This window comes from Myotis daubentonii, chromosome 2 (genome assembly GCF_963259705.1).
Source record: "Myotis daubentonii chromosome 2, mMyoDau2.1, whole genome shotgun sequence".
NCBI classification, from domain to species: Eukaryota; Metazoa; Chordata; class Mammalia; order Chiroptera; family Vespertilionidae; genus Myotis; species Myotis daubentonii.
Window position 1 is genome coordinate 13,824,131 of NC_081841.1, and position 19,741 is coordinate 13,843,871.

General features: G+C 40.1%; 2 protein-coding genes across 4 annotated transcripts in view; both read right to left on the minus strand.

Annotated features, from left to right (window-relative positions):
• The window catches only part of TXNRD1 (thioredoxin reductase 1), a 56,568-nt gene that overhangs the window by 30,205 nt on the left and 6,622 nt on the right, over positions 1 to 19,741 (minus strand). For 2 of the 3 annotated variants that reach the window (XM_059681793.1, XM_059681794.1), the window contains exons 2-4: positions 6,363 to 6,485; positions 4,608 to 4,680; positions 3,143 to 3,262 (exon numbers count right to left, since the gene is read on the minus strand). In XM_059681793.1, coding sequence (XP_059537776.1) covers positions 3,143 to 3,262; positions 4,608 to 4,680; positions 6,363 to 6,449 — 280 coding nt within the window. In that variant the 5' untranslated portion in view covers positions 6,450 to 6,485. Of the gene's footprint in view, positions 1 to 3,142; positions 3,263 to 4,607; positions 4,681 to 6,362; positions 6,486 to 7,847; positions 8,103 to 19,741 lie in introns of those variants that run through there. The other variant, XM_059681792.1, reaches the window with a different exon arrangement.
• EID3 (EP300 interacting inhibitor of differentiation 3) lies at positions 10,059 to 19,066 on the minus strand. Its single transcript, XM_059681795.1, has one exon. It carries the CDS (start codon positions 14,641 to 14,643, stop codon positions 13,489 to 13,491), a length of 1,155 nt encoding a protein of 384 aa, XP_059537778.1. The 5' UTR covers positions 14,644 to 19,066; the 3' UTR covers positions 10,059 to 13,488.

The window sequence follows — 19,741 nt, forward strand, 5'->3', positions numbered from 1 at the left end:
TCTTAAGCACAGAAGAATTCAAATAGGGAAATCTTAGAAAATATAAAACCTATACATCTTCCAGAAAGGACCAATTCATCCAATTTACATAACGGAGCTCAAGTAATTTTTTTAAGGCCTTAGATGCTTTCTGTACTTTCTCCATTTGGAGCTTCAGGGAAATGTCAGATCACAGGCTGCGTCCCGTAGGTGTCACTCCCCTGTCACTGGGCAGACTCAGCTGTCCCTGTCCCTCACCACACTGGGAACTATTTTCAGTGTCAGAGAAGACTCTTCCCAGAAAACTGAGCACTGTTCTTTGTTCAAGGACACACAATTAGATCTGTTTCTATAAGAAAAATGCAAAATAAGCCTTCTTGCTTTATCTGTTAGGAACATGAATCAGCAGTCTCTAGGGGATTCTCATCTGAAAATTACATCTCTAAGTTTCCTTCTTCCTCTAAAATCTAATGACATAAACGTTTGTCTAAATCCACTGATTCTTTACCACAATCATTTTGAACACAAAAAGGAGGGGAGTAATTACTCTCCCTCAGTGGATCCTGATAGGCCACTCCTACAAAGCCCGCCTCTGGTTCTCACAGCTAGGCCACTGCCTGCTTCAGCTTAATGAGAAAAGCTGAAGATAACAATAAGCAAACCACCAGGCTTCAACTTGGGAAGAGTGAAGGGATTTAACTACAAAGACGGAGATTGCTTTTGTGGCTGACAAATACAAGAGGTGTAAGGTATAAAAATAGAAAACTATATATTTCTACTTTAAAATATGGAAAGGGGGAGGAAACACAAAAGTGGCAAAACTTAAATAGGTTGGATAAATAATTTTTGTAAGGATAGACAAATAAAAAAACCTTGAATTAAGTTTTAAAACTCCCATTGAATTCAGGGAGCTTTTGCTGCACAGATGTGAGCTATGCTTCTAGTGGCTTTTATTACCCTCGTTGCAGTACATTTATTAGTTCCTTATTATATAACTTAGAAATAAATTCAACATAAAAAAATAGCCAATGCTTATTATCCTAATATATAAAAAGCCAGGGGCCGTCACAACCGAAACAACCGGACAGATGACCAAACAGCAGGTTGCGTGGGGCAACCAGGCCGGCAGGGGTGTTAGTGAGGGACGACCAAACGACTGAACAGCAGGCTGTATGGGGCAACCAGGCCTGCAAGGGGGGGGGGGGGGGGGGCAGTTGGGGGCAACCAGGCCGGCAGGCAGAGGCAGTTAGGGGTGATCAGGCTGGCAGGGGGGGCAGTTAGGGATGATCAGGCAGGCAGGTGAGCAGTTAGGAGCCAGTGGTCCCAGATTGTGAGAGGGATGTCCTGGATTGGAGAGGGTGCAGGCTGGGCTGAGGGGATCCACCCACCCCCACCCCCGCCCCTGTGCACAAATTTCGTGCACCGGGCCCCTAGTTATTACATAACAATGACAGAGACATTCTTTTGCTTGAAAGAAGACTTACCAAATTTACCAAGTTATATTTCACCACCCACCTGATTACTGAATCTATTAAAATAATATTCAGTTGGCCCTATTAATAAAATTTACATTCAGCAGAGGCCTATACTTATCTCTTATGTTATTAAGATCCCAAAAACCCAGAAAGCAGCCTTCTAAGGTCTGAGGAAGAGATATGACCCCAGGAAAACTTTTAAAATAACTGATTTTCTAAGATTCCAGACTTGGAAAAAAAAGTTAATTTTATTTATTTATTTATTTATTTATTTATTTATTTATTTATGGAGATGCCGGGGATCAAAAAAGTTAATTTTATTTATTTATTTATTTATTTATTTATTTATTTATTTATTTATTTATTTATTTATTTATTTATGGAGATGCCGGGGATCAAAAAAGTTAATTTTAAATGAGAAAGGAAAGCATCAATAAAGGAAGCCTGACTAGTTTGAGTGGAAGCAAAGTTTTTCAAAGCATGTATGTAGGCCTTTTTAAAAAAATAATCAACTATTAATTAAAACTCCAAAAAAAGCCACAAAATAATTTACCCCAGCTTCTGGATGAAAGATGTCCCTCAAATGTCCCATAACCCATAGATCTCAAAGCTAAAATCAGATAGGGGCTACAGTTTCACTCTCCAAGGACTTAGTGACCTACATCATTAATTAGCCATGAAGCTGTGCCAGACCTCATGTCATTCCCCTACCAGATAAAGTCAACAAATTCCTCTTCAACTTTTCTAGGGTACTCTAAATACTTTTTTTTAAAATATGCTTTTATTGACTTTTAGAGACGAAATGAGAGGCACAAAGAAATAGAAACATCGATGAGAGAGAAACATCATCAACTGGCTGCCTTCTGCACAGCCACCTACTGGGGATCAAGCCTGCAACCTGGGCATGTGCCCTGACCAGGAATCAAACCAGCGACCTGTTAGTTCAGCGCTTCTCAATCTGTGGGTCGAGACCCCTTTGGGGGTCGAACGACCCTTTCACAGGGGTCGCCTAAGACCATTGGAAAACACATATATAATTACATATTGTTTTTGTGATTAATCACTATACTTTAATTATGTTCAATTTGTAACAATGAAAATACATCCTGCATATCAGATATTTACATTATGATTCATAACAGTAGCAAAATTACAGTTATGAGGTAGCAACAAAAATAATTTTATGGTTGGGGGTCGCCACAACATGAGGAACTGTATTAAAGGGTCGCAGCATTAGGAAGGTTGAGAACCACTGTGTTAGTTCATGGGTCAATGCTCAACCACTGAGCAACACTGACCGGGCTCCAAATACTTTTAATCTGACAAAGACTAACCATCTTCCACCCCCAAAATATCAGCTCATGAAACAGACTTCTTTGAACTGAGAAAAATGTAATAGCTTCAAAGGAAAGTAAATGTAATTTGTACTCCTCTATGAAATTCTCTATGATTTCTTTGAAAGAATTCTGGTTTTCTAGTAAAGAAAGAAACTCTAAGTGCAATATCTGTTCTTACCATAATAGCTATGTCATCACCTGACACAGGATAACTGTAGTGATTTTATCCATTAAAAATGTAAATAAAAACAACATCCAGGTTACTGCTAGTCTCATAAAAATGGATGATGTACTGCAATCATAGCTCAAACCCTCCAAAGCACAAAGGTAACACAGCTTTCCCCCCCATACCTTTCTCCTCAACATTCCATCCATAGTTCCGAGAGTCTCGCACGGCTTGTCCTAACAAAGCTGCTTGGTGCATCAGCTTCTTCGGTATGCATCCCACATTCACACACGTTCCTCCGAGACCTGCAACAACATTGAGAAATCAGTTCACAACCTGCTTTACAATCCTTCAAAGAAAAAGATCCACAATTATTACTAGTCTATGAACCACAGTTTATTTGCTTAATGTAGCCAATATTGTTTAGACAAGTTTATCCCTAAGTCTTATGATATTTCTAAGTTCAGATAGCCTTATATACCAAACACAGACATCAGAAAACACAAAAATGAGCAAATGTCCACATACTACAAAGATTCAAAATTAATTGCCTGCTGATAAAGATGCCAGAAATTGAAATTTTACTTTGTGCACAACCCATACTTGCCATTGAATCTATGAGCAGAACTACCTGATAAAGGGGTTGTGAAACTGAGCATAACTGAACTGTAGTGGGCCTGGAATTACATATAAAATATGGTGTATATGAGCATTTTATAAACTCTATTTTTATTACTATTTTATTATTAAGGAATCCATCTCTATGACTATCATGAAGCCCAGGCTGGGTTAACAGTGACATATTCTGGAAGTAACTACACCCCACTCTCGACTTTCTAGTTCTAACCACTATCTTCTCTTTCTACCTCAAATGAAAACCCAGACTCCTGAGGCCTCAATACTTGCCCTCCTATTCCTAAAAGATGACAAAACCAACTATGTGAGAGGCTTTTTCAAAGGAGAAGACGACTTAGTCCTCCCAGAAGACAAATCCTCTACTTTACTTTATGAGGCAGATAGCAACTCCAAACCACAGTCAGGTTGGGACCTGCGCAGGCCTCAATATATGAGCATGTTTTAAAGAAGATGGTGTGGTCTTTAGCTTTTGCTGATTCTCACAAAAGAATTCTTAAAAAAAAAAAAGAAAAAAAAAGATTAGCATGTTTGAGCTTAAAACATGGTGATAGCTGTCTCCATGAGAGTAAAATGTAGGCAGGTGAGGAGGTGAACAAAATGGTATGATTTAGCTTTAAATCATCATAAAAGTTGTGGATAAAGTTTTGTATGATCTTAACTTCCAGGAACCTAAATTTTCATAAGTAAAAGGTACATGTTTTGGGGTTTATTTTGTTTCATTGATTTGAGAGGAAGGGAGGGAGAAAAACATCAATGTGAGAGAAAAATATGGATTGGTTGCCTCCCACACACTCTGACCAGGGACTGAACCCACAATCTGAGTATGTGCCCTGACCAGGAATTGAACACTCCACCTTATCGTGTACAGGATGGATGACGCTCCAACAAACTGAGCCACACCAGCCAGGGCTGGTTGTTTAATTTTATAATTGGATTTTAGGAGCCATTTAAACCAATACCAAGGAAAAACCTGCTCCTACAAATATTCACTTCTAAAATATTTTAAAAACTTACCCCATCTAGTTCCAAGAGGAGTTGGAGTGACAAAATCCAGGACCATCACCTTCTTGTTATATTTGGCTGCCTCCTAGAAAATAAAATTATTAAAATGAGTTAGAAAAGTTAACATGACAGACTGGAAATGGGATGTTAAAAAATCCATGCTATTTTTATTAGGCTACAATGCCTAAAGCAACACCAGTTATTAATACCTGGGAATTTCATATACCAAAATTAGTGCTATTTCAAGAAAAAAATTAAGCAATATTTAGATAATCCTATGAGTGGCTTTAAGAACACACAAATTAGTTATAAAATTGTCCATCAGCTGGAAATCTTAGCATCCTCTTACATAATTCCACTCAAACAGTAACAAATTAAGAGATCATCTGAAAAACATATGACCATTTCAAAGCAAGTGCTAAGTAGCCAGTAAAACAGACTTACTGATAATCTATAACCCTTGATCCAGCCTGTATCTTAAAATCTTTTTTAAAGTACTTTTAAGTTTTGTTTCTAGGCAGAATATTGGAGAAGTTTTTCCTTCAAAATTGTCAGATTTACTAATGTGAGGAGCCAATGAAAAAGTTGATATCTATAAGATTTCCCAATCCATTTTAGGGGAGTGATGACAGTCAAAAGTTCATTTTGAAGAGCATCCTTTACCTTTCTCAGAGAATAAGCTTTGTGTATTGGCAACTAGACCTCCAAGGGTTATTTGAAAATACTGAGTCTATGTGTCCTCCAAAACCACCATCACGTCAGTAAAATACATATACACAGTACTAGGCCTTAGTAATTTATAGCAAAGCACTGCTTAATACCAGGTATTGGCCTATTCCGATATTGGGCAGCTTCCTCTGAATCTACCTTTACTGATTCACCACAAGATACAAGGAGTATAAGCACCTCATCTTTTAAAAGAACCTCTTCAGCAAGAATGACAGTTCCAAGGGCCCCTTCACACATGGCAAATGAATCTCAACTCAGGGCTAGGAGCCTCACTCCGACCTCTCTTATTTGTAATCCTCTACCAGCCACCCCCAGGCCAGTGTTAGTGGTTATTCTCTTAGCTCACAGTATATACACAAGAGGCAAATCATTTTTACTGAGTTTAAGAAATCTAACCACTCTCCATCTTTCTATTGTGGAGGAGGAGTTGTGAATAGGAACATCAAAGTGAAAAAAAAATATTTATTAAGAATAAGAAATATATTTAATTTCAAACCATTTCCACACAACACCCTTATTATCTTTGAAAAATCCACCAAACTTAAAATGAATAAAAATGCATCCCAACAATACTAAGTCCAGTACTTTTATGTAAAGAACGTCTCGTTCAGCCCGGTCAGCGTGGCTCAGTGGTTGAGCATCGACCTATGAACCAGGAGGTCACAATTCAATTCCTGGTCAGCGCACATGCCAGTGTTGCAGGCTTGATCATCAGTGGTGTGTGTGTGTGTGTGTGTGTGTGTGTGTGTGTGTGCGCGCAAGCGCGCGCGCAAGAGTCAGCCCATCAATGATTCTCTGTCATCATTGCTGTCTATATCTCTCTCTCTCCACCCCCCTCCCTTCCTCACTCTGAAATCAATACAAGTATCTTTTTAAAAAAATAAAGAACATTTAGTTCAAGCTGGAAAAATGACTTATAAAGTGGTCCCCTTAACATGTCCTACCCAAGTTAACGTGCAAAATGTCACAAAAGTGGCTCAAATTCCACAGAGAATCTGGAGAACTGCTGTAACCCACATAACACATAAAATGACTTGCCTTAGCAGCGGCCAGTCCTCCTGAGCCCCCTCCAATGATGATGAGATCATAGTCGTAGGTCCCGGGAAGATCCTCAGAGCCATTCATTTTTAGTAGCTTTTGAAGTCTGCCCTCTTGATAAGCCTAAAGAACAAAAACAATGAAAGGGAAAATAATTTAACTTATAAGCAGCAATGTCTGAAGAGTTTTGTGAAAAACCTTTCTTTAAAGAAAAGCAAAAGGAGTTTTTCAAAGAAAAAATGTTGTTTCGTTTATATTAGAGCACACAAACGAAACAGTCAATCTTCTCACATCACAGATAGCTGCTCGAAGTGTCACATAAGTAAGGTGCTGATGGCCCAACACAATCAATTTAGGCCTAAATTAAATTTGATTTGTCCTTTTATTCTAGAACTTTTTTTTTTTAATATTGAAGAAGCAACTCAGGATTGTGCTTTTTTAAAAAATATATTTTTATTGATTTCAGAGAAGGAAAGAAAGAGACAGAAACATCAACGATGAGAACCATTAATTGGCTGCCTCCTGCACGCCCTCCCACTGGGGACCAAACCCACAACTTGGGCAATGTGCCCTTGACCAGAATCGAACCTGGGACCCTTCAGTCCACAGGCCAGTGCTCTATCCTGTACATGAAGCCTCCGGTATTGTATTCGGTATTTAGATTCCATATACTTGGCACATAACAGTCTTTTTTTTTTTTTAATATATTTTATTGATTTTTTACAGAGAGGAAGGGAGAGGGATAGAGAGTCAGAAACATCGATGAGGGAGAAACATCGATCAGCTGCCTCCTACACACACCCCCACCGGGGATGTGCCCGAAACCAAGGCACATGCCCTTGACCGGAATCGAACCTGAGACCCCTCAGTCCGCAAGCCGACGCTCTATCCACTGAGCCAAACCGGTTACGACCATAACAGTCTTTATAATATAACTGCTGGACTTTTAATATATATATGTGTGTGTGTGTATGTGTATGTGTATGTGTATGTGTATGTGTATGTGTATATGTATATGTATATATATATATATTTTATTGATTTTTTACAGAGAGGAAGGGAGAGGGATAGATCCATGAGAGAGAAACATCCATCAGCTGCCTCCTGCACACCCCCTACTGGGGACGTGCCCGCAACCAACGTACATGCCCTTGACCAGAATCGAACCTGGGTCTCTTTAGTCCACAGGCCGACGCTCTAGCCACTGAGCCAAACTGGTCAGGGCTGGACTTTTAATTTTAAAAAAGTTCATTCCCCTGGTTTTTATACACATTATTTACCATTTCACATTAGCTTTAAATACAGTTTTGGTGATATACTTAATATTACCCTTCATTAAAATAAAAAATCTGTGCTAATATGTGATAATAACTGGAAAAGTTAATAAGCATAATAAAAAAAGTTTTTTAAAAATCAAGTTTTAACCTTAATACAACAAAAGCCCCCAACTTACCAGCCTAGACTTTACATTTTTCTCCTGCCTACCTCGGATGTTGAGGGTGAAAGGCTGAGCTTGGGGTCAGCAGAACAGGATGCTTGGGATGTGGAAGGGGGTGCAACAGAGGGAGGCGGTGGTGATGGCGGAGGAAGAGGAGGAGGAGGGGGAGGTGCAGCACTGTGGCTGCCCCTTGGCAGCATAGCAGGTACACATGATGGCCCAGGGATGCAAGGCAGAACACCTGGAAACCAGCAACAGTGGGGACAAGTCTGCATCACCCTGACGGTCTGTACAAAAGGTCTAACATGAGAGGCTGGTAAACACAGCCAGTATTCATCAACTGGCATTATGGCAGAGGCTCCTCCTTCAACACAAGGCACTGTGGGGGGAAAAACAATTTGGTAACAATAGCCATTCAGATCAAAGGACGAATGTAATCTTCAGATAACAAGCATTACTCTCTAGTTCAGTGGTTCTCAACCTTCCTAATGCCGCGACCCTTTAATACAGTTCCTCTTGTTGTGGTGACCCCCAATTTCATTGTTACAAATAGAATATAATTAAAGCATAGTGATGAATCACAAAAACAATATGTAATTATATATGTGTTTTCCGATGGTCTTAGACGACCCCTGTGAAAGGGGCGTTCAACCCCCAAAAGAGTTGCGACCCACAGGTTGAGAACCGCTGCTCTAGTTGGTATCACAGAGCATAAAGTTAGAAAAAAATTTTTTTTTAAAGAACATAAAGCTGACTTGCTGGCCTGAAAGGATTAATAAATGCACTTAGATGTTCTTCTGGAAAATAACCATTTTGAATCTCAGCCTCATTTAATCTGCCTCTACTTGACACAAATGATGCCAGAACACAATCACTGGCTGCTAAAAGAAAACCACCCATTCTTGCAACCACCTCCCCCAACATAGCTACTAGAGCAAGAGAAAAAAAAGCAGCATTGTCATGCCACATACTCCCTCCAACAATGTTTATAATCTGTTCTGTGCTGAAATTCTGTATCAGTCCTGGGTTCTTATGGTCCAAGGTTAAAGTCAGATTATATCAACCAGTGTAGAGACTTTACAAAGCAAGCTCTGAGAGAGCCTGAACATTTTTAACTGTGTAAAATCACAAAGACAGGCAACTGAAGCATTCAGCTGACTCCAGAACTAAACATGATGTCTTCAAATTTTAATCTAAATTAAAAGTGACACTACTGTAATTCAGCTGCAGGAAAGTGGTTTCCCATCTGAAATATAAATAAGAGACAGTAGAAGACAGCTCTGCCAGGCACTGTAAGAAAGGAGCATACAGATGGGGTAAGCAGACTAGAGAAAAATGTTCCTTCCTTTGACCTTCAATTACAACTATTAGAAATAGCTGATACAGAAGAGTTCTCAAAGTTTTTTAGTCTCAGAATCCCTTTACAATTTAAAATTTTTAGAACCCCAAAGAGCTTTGATTAATGGGGTTTATTTATAATATCTATCATATTAAAAATTAAAACTAAGAAAAGATTTAAAATATTGTAAGTCATTAAATATCTTAATATTTTATTAAACAATTTATTTAAAACATTTTTAATTGGCAAGAACAGTGGCATTGTTTTATATCTTGGTAATTCTCTTTAATGTCTGTCTTAATAAAAGGCAGCCCATATCTTTTCTGCGGTTCACTCTATTGTAACATCACTTGTCATGCATGTACCCCCTGGAAAACTCTATGGTAGACTTGCAAAAAAATTAGAGTGAAAGGGACAAACAGCATCTTAGTATTACTAAGATATTTTTGACCTCAAGAACTTCCTGAACGAGCCTCAGGGGCCCCTATAGGAATCCAGACCTCACTGAGAACCATGCTATTCTATATAATAAAAGCCTAATATGCAAACTGTCCCCTTGAGAGCTCAACTGGGAGTTCAACGGCTCACTATTACGTGCGCTGACCACCAGGGGGTGGCACAAACATGGCAGGCATCGGTGATGCAGCTCTGGCAGCGGGCAGCAGTGGAGGTGCTGCCAGCCCCAATGGGCCCTGATGAGAGTGGGACCGTGGCAGAATGGTGGAGCAGGTGAGCGGGCAGTGCCAGGCCAAGGTGCATGCGAGCAGAGGCCTGATCGCCTTGCTGATTGCCCCACAGACTGCGACCAGCAGCAGCAGTGAGGGGCGGTGGCTGCTGCCTGGCTCCCAGGTGCTGAGGGAGCCGGTGGGGGACCCGGCCCCAATCAATCGCCCCGCAGGTGGGATGGTGGAGCAGCTGAGGGGCTGGGGGCTGAGCTGGGGCTGCGAGCCTAGGGGCACGAGCTGGGGCCAGATCCCCACAGGCTACCCCCAAGGGACCCCACCCATGCAGGAATTCATGCACCAGGCCTCTAGTAGGACATAAGTGTAAATACACAACACCCCACCTGCAGGTGTTTGCTGGGCTTACATATTAGCTATTCTTTCCTCTCTTCCATCTGCCTCTCAGTAATGTCTTTCCCCCACCCCAGTAAAACACTGCTCCAGATTCCCCTTAAAAAGGCCAAAAGCAATTCAAATGTGCAAAAACAATGCCAAAAACAATTCAAGTGTGCAAAAATAATACCAAAAGCAACTCAAGTGTGCAAAAATAATACTGAAAGCAACTCAAGTGTGCAGAAACAATATTTTAGCCCAGAGAAACCAATTTTGGACTTCCAAACTCCAAAACTATAAAACATAATTTGTTTTAAACCACTAAATGGTAATTTGTTATAGAAGCAATTGGAAACTAATACACACAGTAAAATATAAATTCCATGAGTTGGGTCATAGTCTGTCCACCACTTTTTCCCTAGTGCCTAGAGCAGTATCTGGCCACAGTGGGCACTCAAGTAGTTGGTACATAAATCAACAAAGCACCAATTCCAATCTCTTGGTAACTGATTTCCTAAAACAAATGAAGTCATATCTAAACTTAAAATAAACTGAATAAACCATGACAGAGATGGTCACCATGGAAGGAGGTGGCAGCATGGATTTTCTAACCCTGATCTAGAGAATGAGGCACCAATATGAGTGCTCACGATGAGCGAGCAATATGGTGCTACAGGAGGTGGGGTGGGGTAGGTGTATGTGTGTGCACGCGTGCACATTGTACATATGTGTATTACCATTTAATTCTCACAATAGTCTTCCAAGCAGATGTCTTTCCCATTTCAGAAATGACAATATAAAAACAGAGATTAAGAGCCTTGCCATGAACTAAGAATGGAACTCAAGTCTGTATGATAACAAATCTCTTCTTTTTCTCACTATATCATACCCAATCGTTCATATTTTAAAGTACCTGTCGCATACATTTTCTAATTTTATCTTTACTGTAAACTTGAGATAGGTATTATTTTCACTTAGTAAAAAAAAACAAAATATAAAAAAAAACCCTAAGGTTTACAGGTTCAATAATTTGCCCAAAGTCTCTACTAGAATATTAGAGGGTCAGGATCTAATCCCAGGTCCTTTGAACAGAAAGTGGTTGTTATATAAGAAAGTTCTAGTAAAAAAAAATTTTTTGCCATAATATTCTCCTAAGTTCAGTTGATTTTACTGAAATCTGAAATTTGAGCCACTCTAACTATATTAGTGGGAAACCCACAAGATTTGCAATTTGGTGGATACCTAAGTCTCTATAATTAAATTACCTATTGGTCAATTCACCTTTTTCTTCAAGGTAAGCAAGCAGTCATTTTAATTTCAAAGTGATAAGGCAACCCAGGTATCATGACAACCAGTAAAAACAAAACAAGTGGTTAATTTTATTTATATTTTAACAGCTATAACTGTAGAGAAGACCCCAAACCTTCACATTCTCTATTATTGCTTTTAGTCATCACTAAGTCTCAACTACTCCTGGTAAATACACTAGGCATTTAACAGAGCAATCCGGTGGCAAGTAAAGAACTGAGGCAAGATTTTTTTCCCTTTTTTGCTATCATTTTAAGAGTATCTTTTCCTCAAACAGCAAGTCTCTGGAAATCAAGGAACTCAATTGGTAGAAAGAAACAGGCTAAAGTGAAGATCAGTGAGACCAAAAGATGCTTTCTGACTGCTAAATAAAAGGGTGATAGACAACCAGGAAGGGTCAGCATTCCTTCAAAATTTTGTGTGAGAACTAATCTGTCTACATTATTAACTGTGGGGGAGGTTAAGGGTCATGACATGCAGAACCTCCACTCAAACTGACTGGGAAATCTAAAGGTTAATTTGTTAGGAAAATAATTGGCCAAGTTTCATAAGAAATTTCTATTTTTGCTTAAAAAAAACCCCTCAATATTACACATACAAAAACCTCTCCTCTCAATCTTGATGTCATTCATTTAGTCTTTGGATTTCCCCTCTCCATACCACACTAGACTTAATAGGAAAATTTATCATTATTGCTATGCAAAATATGTATCCACCCGCCAAATAATGTTTAATGGCAAAATCCACCAGTACCAAAGATTAAATTCCTTTAGGGATCAAGAAAAGAAGCTTATAGGCATGCTCACTGCACCTTCAAAACTGCTTTCTTACAAACCCAAATTTTCGGGAATAACCTCCAAGTAAGGCATTACTTTATGTTTTAAAAAGAAGAAAAAGGAGCATTTATGGCTTTATGAATAAATTAATCAATTATTTCAGTTGAAACAGGGGCAGTTCCAGGCATTGAAAGCCCTATTAAGAAATGCACAATTGAATTGAGAACAGATATTCAAGGCTGTTGTTACATAATGAAACATCACTGATTTCTGAAGGACACACGGTGTACTAGCAGAAATTACAAAGAAAAACTAGGAGTCAAAGAAGAAATTAACCAAGCAGATAAAGACTAGAACTAGATGTTAAAAGATTTTGTTTGAAATAATCTAACAAAAGTATCTCCTACCTCTGAGAATACTAACAGAAAAGGTAATTCATTTTTGGCCAGTTTAACATTCAACTGGAATAAAGATCTTACGGTTTTCTAATGCCACAAACCTCTCACAATTCCCTATATTTGCCTCCATGTCCAGTATACCATTCCTATCTGTGACCAATTCCTACTCACATTTCAGCACTTAGTTGACACCTCATCTACTACAGTAGATACTATATTTCTTTTGAACTAATCACAGGAGAATTATTTAGAATGTGGATATCCACGAGTTAATCTTACAAGTCTTCCTAGCAATGAAGCAAAGCACCTGTTTGTGTGTGTGTGTGTGTGTGTGTGTGTGTGTGTGTGAACATTGCACATTCACTGCCCTACAGATAGTCTTTCTTTAATTTAGCATTTTTTTTACCCACTCCTTCCCCAACCTGATTAGGAATCCCATATGGGATTCATTTTATTCCATGTAACAGGAATACAGTATCACAGAGCATAACTGATACCTTTTTTTTTGCAAATTATAACATACCTTTTAATTTATGAAATTTGGAACTGAATTTTATTAATAAAGTCTTAAAGGACATTCAAAAAAATTTCCATGAACATGCTAGTGATTGTTTTTAAATAACAGATCATGACAACTTTATAAACTACCAAGAAAAATACACTGCACAGTAAGACAATTTCTGATGTTCTTGAAAATATTTTCTCACTTTACAAGACATACAATATGGGCTTCTATGTAGGTTTTACACTCTATTTTGAGATGATACTTTAGAAAAACCACGAAATGCACCCTATTCTAAGAACAAAAATATTTAGTAAGAGCTTTTAATCATAGCCTCTGAAATTTCAAAAGTCGCCACAATATTTTTCCAGTCCTGTAAACTCAAAGATATAACTCCTTGTTTCCTGCCATGGGAACTGGGATCATTTTCCTCACCCACTTGGTTAACATTAATGGGCTCTAATATTGGCAGCCTGTCTTGATCAAGCCTTATTCTTGCAAAACCATCCCTTATAATGAAAGAAACATAGAATATATTCTCCACAGTACGAGAAAAAGAATTTGGATCAATCACAAACTCAAAATAGGATACGGGGGTGTCAGGATACTTTCGAAAATACGTTTGCAACAACCCCAAGATTCTTTCTACTTCTTTTTCTGTCCCTTCGTGATTGCTACTCAAGTCCAGCCTCCTCAGCTTTGCAGGCATATCCACATTTTCCTCCACCCTGGGAGCTTTTTTATGGTGTCCAGGTCGCCGCTTCGGGGCAGAAGACTCTGACTTGAATGAACCAAAGAGAAAGTGGAATGTTTCAGCTTGCGATATCCAGGATGTTGCTTCCTTATGTACTGTCTCCCAGAAGGAAAGAACTATGTTATCATCACAACCATTCAACGCATCACGTTCATCATCTTCCATCCAGTTCAGACCCACAAAAATAAACAGAAAATCACAAAATGCTACTTGATTAAAAAAGCTCATATCAGAGTTCAGCTGCTTTGCTTTTTCTTTACCCAAATCAGAAGCCAGAACAAGAAACTGGGCATCGAGAGCTGCTTCCCTTGTCCGGCTCACTCCATCAAACAGGACATTGGCTTCCTCCAGAGCCTCGGTTAATGAGTCGCTCGCCGTGTTCACGATGTCTTCCCGGTTCTGCTGGACGTTATAGATGAGCTGCCGGTACTGCCTGCGGATATTCCGGCATTTCTCCTCGTCAGCCACAAGCAGTAGGAGATTTGGATCTATGTGGGCTGCCGCACAGCTGAGGTCGTCGGAGCAGTCCTCGGAGCAGCTGTCAGAGAAGCCGTCAGCCCCCATCGCCACTTCCAGCTTCAGGGGGTCCACCTCCTCGGCCTGCTTCAGAGAGAGCGCACTGCCGGGGATGGCACTGCCGGGGATGGCCCGCACCACCGGCTCCTCTCCTTTCTCTTCGTCTCCCCGCAGGGAATCTTTTTCATCAGACATGTCGGTGGCGGCGGAGCTCAGGTAGCGCTCTGCTCCGGGCCTTCGCAGATGTTTCTCACCAACAACGGCGGCAATTGAAGGCCGGCGTCAGGCCGAGCAGAGAAGGCGTCCGCCCATGCGCAGGGGGGCGTCGCAGGAGGCCCCGCCCCAAGCTCACCCGCCTCCCGACAGCCCGCCCCGCGGAGCCCGGCGCAGGGCCCTGCAAAAAGCCCACCTCGCGGAAGGCGGCGCATGCACAGAACCGCGCCGGCGCACGGAACACACGACGCAACAATGGCTCCTGACCCCACACTGAACACCCGTGTCGGCGATGGGTATTAGCGTTTACTGACAGTGTCTTCCAGCTTTCAAAGAAACACCTGGATGATCTTTGACAAAACTGTGGGGAAACTCAAGGTCCTGCGCTTTAGATTGCTGTCACATACTGCAGTTAGGTCGACCCTGGTTTTTTATTGTTACTATGATTATTCTTTCATTTTTTGAGAACTAAATCTGTCTAGATTATAAACTGCCCATGCCCGTAAGGCCAAGGAGCAAGACTGCAAAACCCTATTACAAGTAGGCCTAACTCCAAGGGCTCATTTGCAAGATGGCTGTTTGTAACTCAATTCTTTATTATACAAATGTAAATTGCGTCAATTATCGTGGTGGGCCCTCTTAAGCCCTCTAAAGCCCAAACCCCCTCCAACCTACTAGGTGATGGGGGGGAGGGGGCGGAGAAGGGGGAGGAAGTAGTCACTTGTGATCGAATTTCAGCGCCAGAGCAAGCTCGAAGATGGGGAGAGGGGTATTACTCAAGTGATCTTCAGTTCTCCACAACCCAAGGGTGGGAGAATAAAGTGGGTACAGTCCCTGCAAGAGCTGTTTATTTGAAAGCTTGCCAAAGGCTAAAGGCCACAGACTGAATGGATAGTAAATCTGAACCCTAAAAGGTGAACAAAGCCATGAAGATTTAAACACAATCTGTTATAAGGATATGCAAGTGAATGCTGTAAATCGGGTGACTAACCTAAATTGGAAAATTCACACACTAGTTCACTGGAAATTCTAGTACAGTTGGAGAAAGGGCTCAGCTCAGCAGTCACATCATGAGCAGCAAATTATACATAACACTGGAAAGGAATAATTTTGTTTTTGAAGATAACATGCACTCAGCCCACAAGATAAAAAGCTTTTAATCACTGCAACAGGTGCTCCTTTTAAAGGAGAGAGGATACAGCACACTTCATCTATCAGCTCTGGTTTTAAGGCACCAGGAAGGAAATCAACCCTACCTTCCGTCCTTTGCACCTTGGCTGGTTCATTTGTCTTTTTTTTTCTCTTTTTCATTGAAAAGTTAACTTTATTGTTTGGGAAGTGGGAGCTTTTAACACGATGGGGAGTGGAAGATTGTATGACTATTTGTTCAAAACCGAAATTGGGATACATGTTGTAATGGTCCATTTTTCTTGGACATTAGCAGAAAGTTTCTTGCAAATCCATAAACGCAAAACTTACTAAGTTATTCCAAAATATTTATATTACTACCATTCACCATTATTTCTTTAAGTAAGGGTAACTGAGGAAGAAGCATGCATTTTTCAAAGACACCATGTTATTACGATTAGTTGTGCATATATATAGTTCTGCCCTATTAGACTGTTAGCTTCTCTAAAGCAAGAATGTGTTAAGTCTTCCAAGCAAAGCTGTTTTCACATGGATGCATTTGAGTATGTAGATTTTAATGTATAGATGAAACACTTTCTTCCAAGACCTATTACAAGTTAGTTAGCAGCAAGAGATTTAATTTCAAATAGGAAATGAAAGTTGATGCTTTTCAGAAAGTCAGGCTTATCCCCGTCTCTGAAATAAAGAAAGAGCAAGAGAAAAAGTTGGGACCCATGATCAACAAAGGGCCATATTTTGCCTCCAAGTCAGCCAATTACAAACTAATATTTAAACCTGTTTTAAATCTTAGATGAAAACACATAGCTAATTGCAAGTCCCAAACCCAAAAATGTTTGCTCTTACAGCTAACCATACTCTTGGGAGCTTCTGATATTCACTTGCAAGTCAATAAAAGTAACTTATAAAGAAGTGCTAAAGATAAGCAACCTTCCCACTCTAAGGTGCCTATTTTCTCTGAACTCAGAAAAAATAGCTGACACCAAATTCTTCATACAGAGCCTTTCATCTAAGAATTTCAAAATACTTTAGAAAAGTAAATTATTTCTCCTAACCTACTTATAAAGTATTACTAATACATTTTACAGGGATTTCTCAGGAGATAACAGCCCACACAATTTGCTTGAAGCAACAGAACACAAAAAGACAAGCATCATATTATTAAGGTGTGATTTCCAGTACTTAATTCACTCTATGCTAGGTCCCTGTCCCTAAGAAACCTTAGTAATACATAACTTAAATCAGCCTCAGAAAGAAGACATACTTGCATTATATTCTGCCCTCTTAAATCTGCCTTTGGAGCACAAGGTTCAGATGTAGCCTCAAAGTAAAAATTTCATGTCTAATGATTTTCCCTAGTAATTTATAGAATGGGAATTTCTACTCTTCTGAATCCTTAAATCACTAAACAGTGACTTTCTAACCTAAGGTCAAATTACTGGTAATCCTATATAATAAAAGTCTAATATGCAAATTGTCCTCTCAGGCAAGTAGTTCAACCAGGAGTTTGACCACTCGCTATGATACACGCCATGGCAGCGGGTGGCAGTGGAGGTGCTGCCAGCCCCAATGGGCCCCGATGAGAACAGGACTGAGGCAGGATGGTGGAGCACGTGAGCGGGTGGCACCAGGCCAAGGCAGGTGTGAGCGGAGGCCCGACTGCCTTGCCAGTCACCCCACAGACGGCGACCAGCAGTGGCGGTGAAGGGCAGGGCCACCGCCTGACTCCCGGGCCCTGAAGGAGCCAGGTGGGGGCCTGGCCCTGATTGATCACTGGGCAGGCAGGATGGTGGAGCGAGGGGGCAGCGCCATGAGGCTAGAGGCGTGAGCTGGGGCCCGAACTCTGCAGGCCACCCCAAGGGACCCCACCTGTGCAAGAATTTGTACACCGGGCCTATAGTAATTATATAAATGACAGCAATACACAATTGCAGTTATACTGGTAAATTTTTTTATGATTTGTAAATAAAGCAAAAATGCATCAGTATTAGTTCAGGCAACCAATGACACACAACTTGGCCTCCAAGATAACTTAGCTCCTCTTCTCCCTTTTTCTCCTTTCAGGAGTGGCTCTAAGGGATCAACATGGCCCTCCATTTTCTTTCTTCCTTTCTTTAGTTTTCCTTCCTGCGTTCTTTTTCAGTCCCTTTGCTAATAATTCAGGTTCATTCTTTCCAAGCATTCTTGAGCTCTGTCCCACAACCCCCAGCACTGAACACAAACAGGATGGGATGTATGTCACAGATCACAGGTCTCTTTCTGGCCAAATAAAAAAAAAAAAAAGAGCTCACACAGTGCCCACCACCTTTTGCAGTGGGATTTTACTTCAGGATTAATCTATAACAAATAGATGTTTAAGGGTTTGAGTCCTGCACTCCAACAGATAAGACTTATTCTGCCTTTAGCTACCTCCCTAATAATTTTGTTTCTTCTCTCACAGCAGCTTTTCTCTCCTCATCCTGCCAGGGTATCTATTTAATAGTGAAGAGACGTAGTAAAAGTCCTATTTGATTTGTCAAGGTAGCAGGATGCTAGGATACTAGGTATAGTTTCTTTTTCTTTTTAATTTCCTTTAAGGTTATATTTCTGAGTGTATATTTTTCTTTGGTTCTTTAGACTAAAGGTAAACTGTGCTATGATCAAGGCAGATATGTGTTTTTCTGAAAAGACCATGAACAGTGGAAGAAGGCAAAACTGGGTTCCAATCTTGACCTATTAGCTATTACTGTTATCTTGGGCAGGTTGCTTAACCTCAGGCTCCAGTTTCCTCATTTGTAAGATGGGAATACTACTTCTTACATCATGAAGTTACTCTATGTATTAAGGGAGAATTATGTGATAGATTTGACAGTATTTTCAACTGTTGAGTACTTAATCAATCTTAAATTATCCCAAAGGTAACAAATGTTTAATAAATATCAGACGTCAAATAGAAAGAAAAAAAAAATCAAACCAGTAGCTTCACTCCTTGATGTTGATTTAGGAAAAGAAAAATGTTTTAAAGATTAAATCTGTAAGGAGGAATACAAAAATATATCCCATTATAACAAATACCAGTGAAAAGAAATTTGATATATAATAAAATTTTAAAACATAAGGCTTCAACTAATGTAGTGTGTATAGAACTTTGAAAAGTAATCCAATCTACTAAATATTCTGAAGCAAGTCCACAGAGTCTGAGATGACATGCAAAATTATTTATGTGTATTTTTCCCATGAATGGCTCCTTGGATTTCAGCAAATTCCTTTAAAAATACAGTATCCGCCAAGATCGGTTTGGCTCAGTGGATAGAGCGTCGGCCTGTGGACTGAAGGGTCCCGGGTTCAATTCCGGTCAGGGGCGTGTACCTGGGTTGCGGGCACATCCCCAGTGGGGGATGTGCAGGAGGCAGCTGATGGATGTTTCTCTCTCATCGATGTTTCTGACTCTCTATCTCTCTCCCTTCCTCTGTAAAAAATCAATAAAATATATTTAAAAAATAAAAAAAATAAAAATACAGTATCCGAAAGAGGTGTTGAATAACTATTCTATATTCAGATAATACTGCTTTATTATTAATGAGATAAAAGATAAAATGACAGTTGAGTCCCACAAAATAATCTGGAGCCATTCCCTGAAATATTTCACAGTATATAAAACCTCCACCTTAGTCTGTGGTAAAAGTCATACACTTAACTGACACTTAGGAAAACCCAGTGGCAACTGACTTGCCAAGCCTCAAGAACTAATGTAAACAAGGGTGTGACAGAGGAGAATAGAGCCTTTCAGGTTAGAAGAGCAATTAGCAGCTCTCTTGGGACACCTCAGGAGTCAGCAATGACCAGGAGCATAGTTTTCATGGACCAGGGTAGCAAAGCACTGGGTATGTGGCTTTCAGAGGAAGCGACCTAGAAGGAACTCTGCCCTGGAGGCCTGGGTTCAAATCGAAACTAG

Excerpts from the sequence above, each read along its gene's own strand:
- EID3 (XM_059681795.1), bottom strand. The coding sequence starts at position 14,643 with ATGTCTGATGAAAAAGATTCCCTGCGGGGAGACGAAGAGAAAGGAGAG.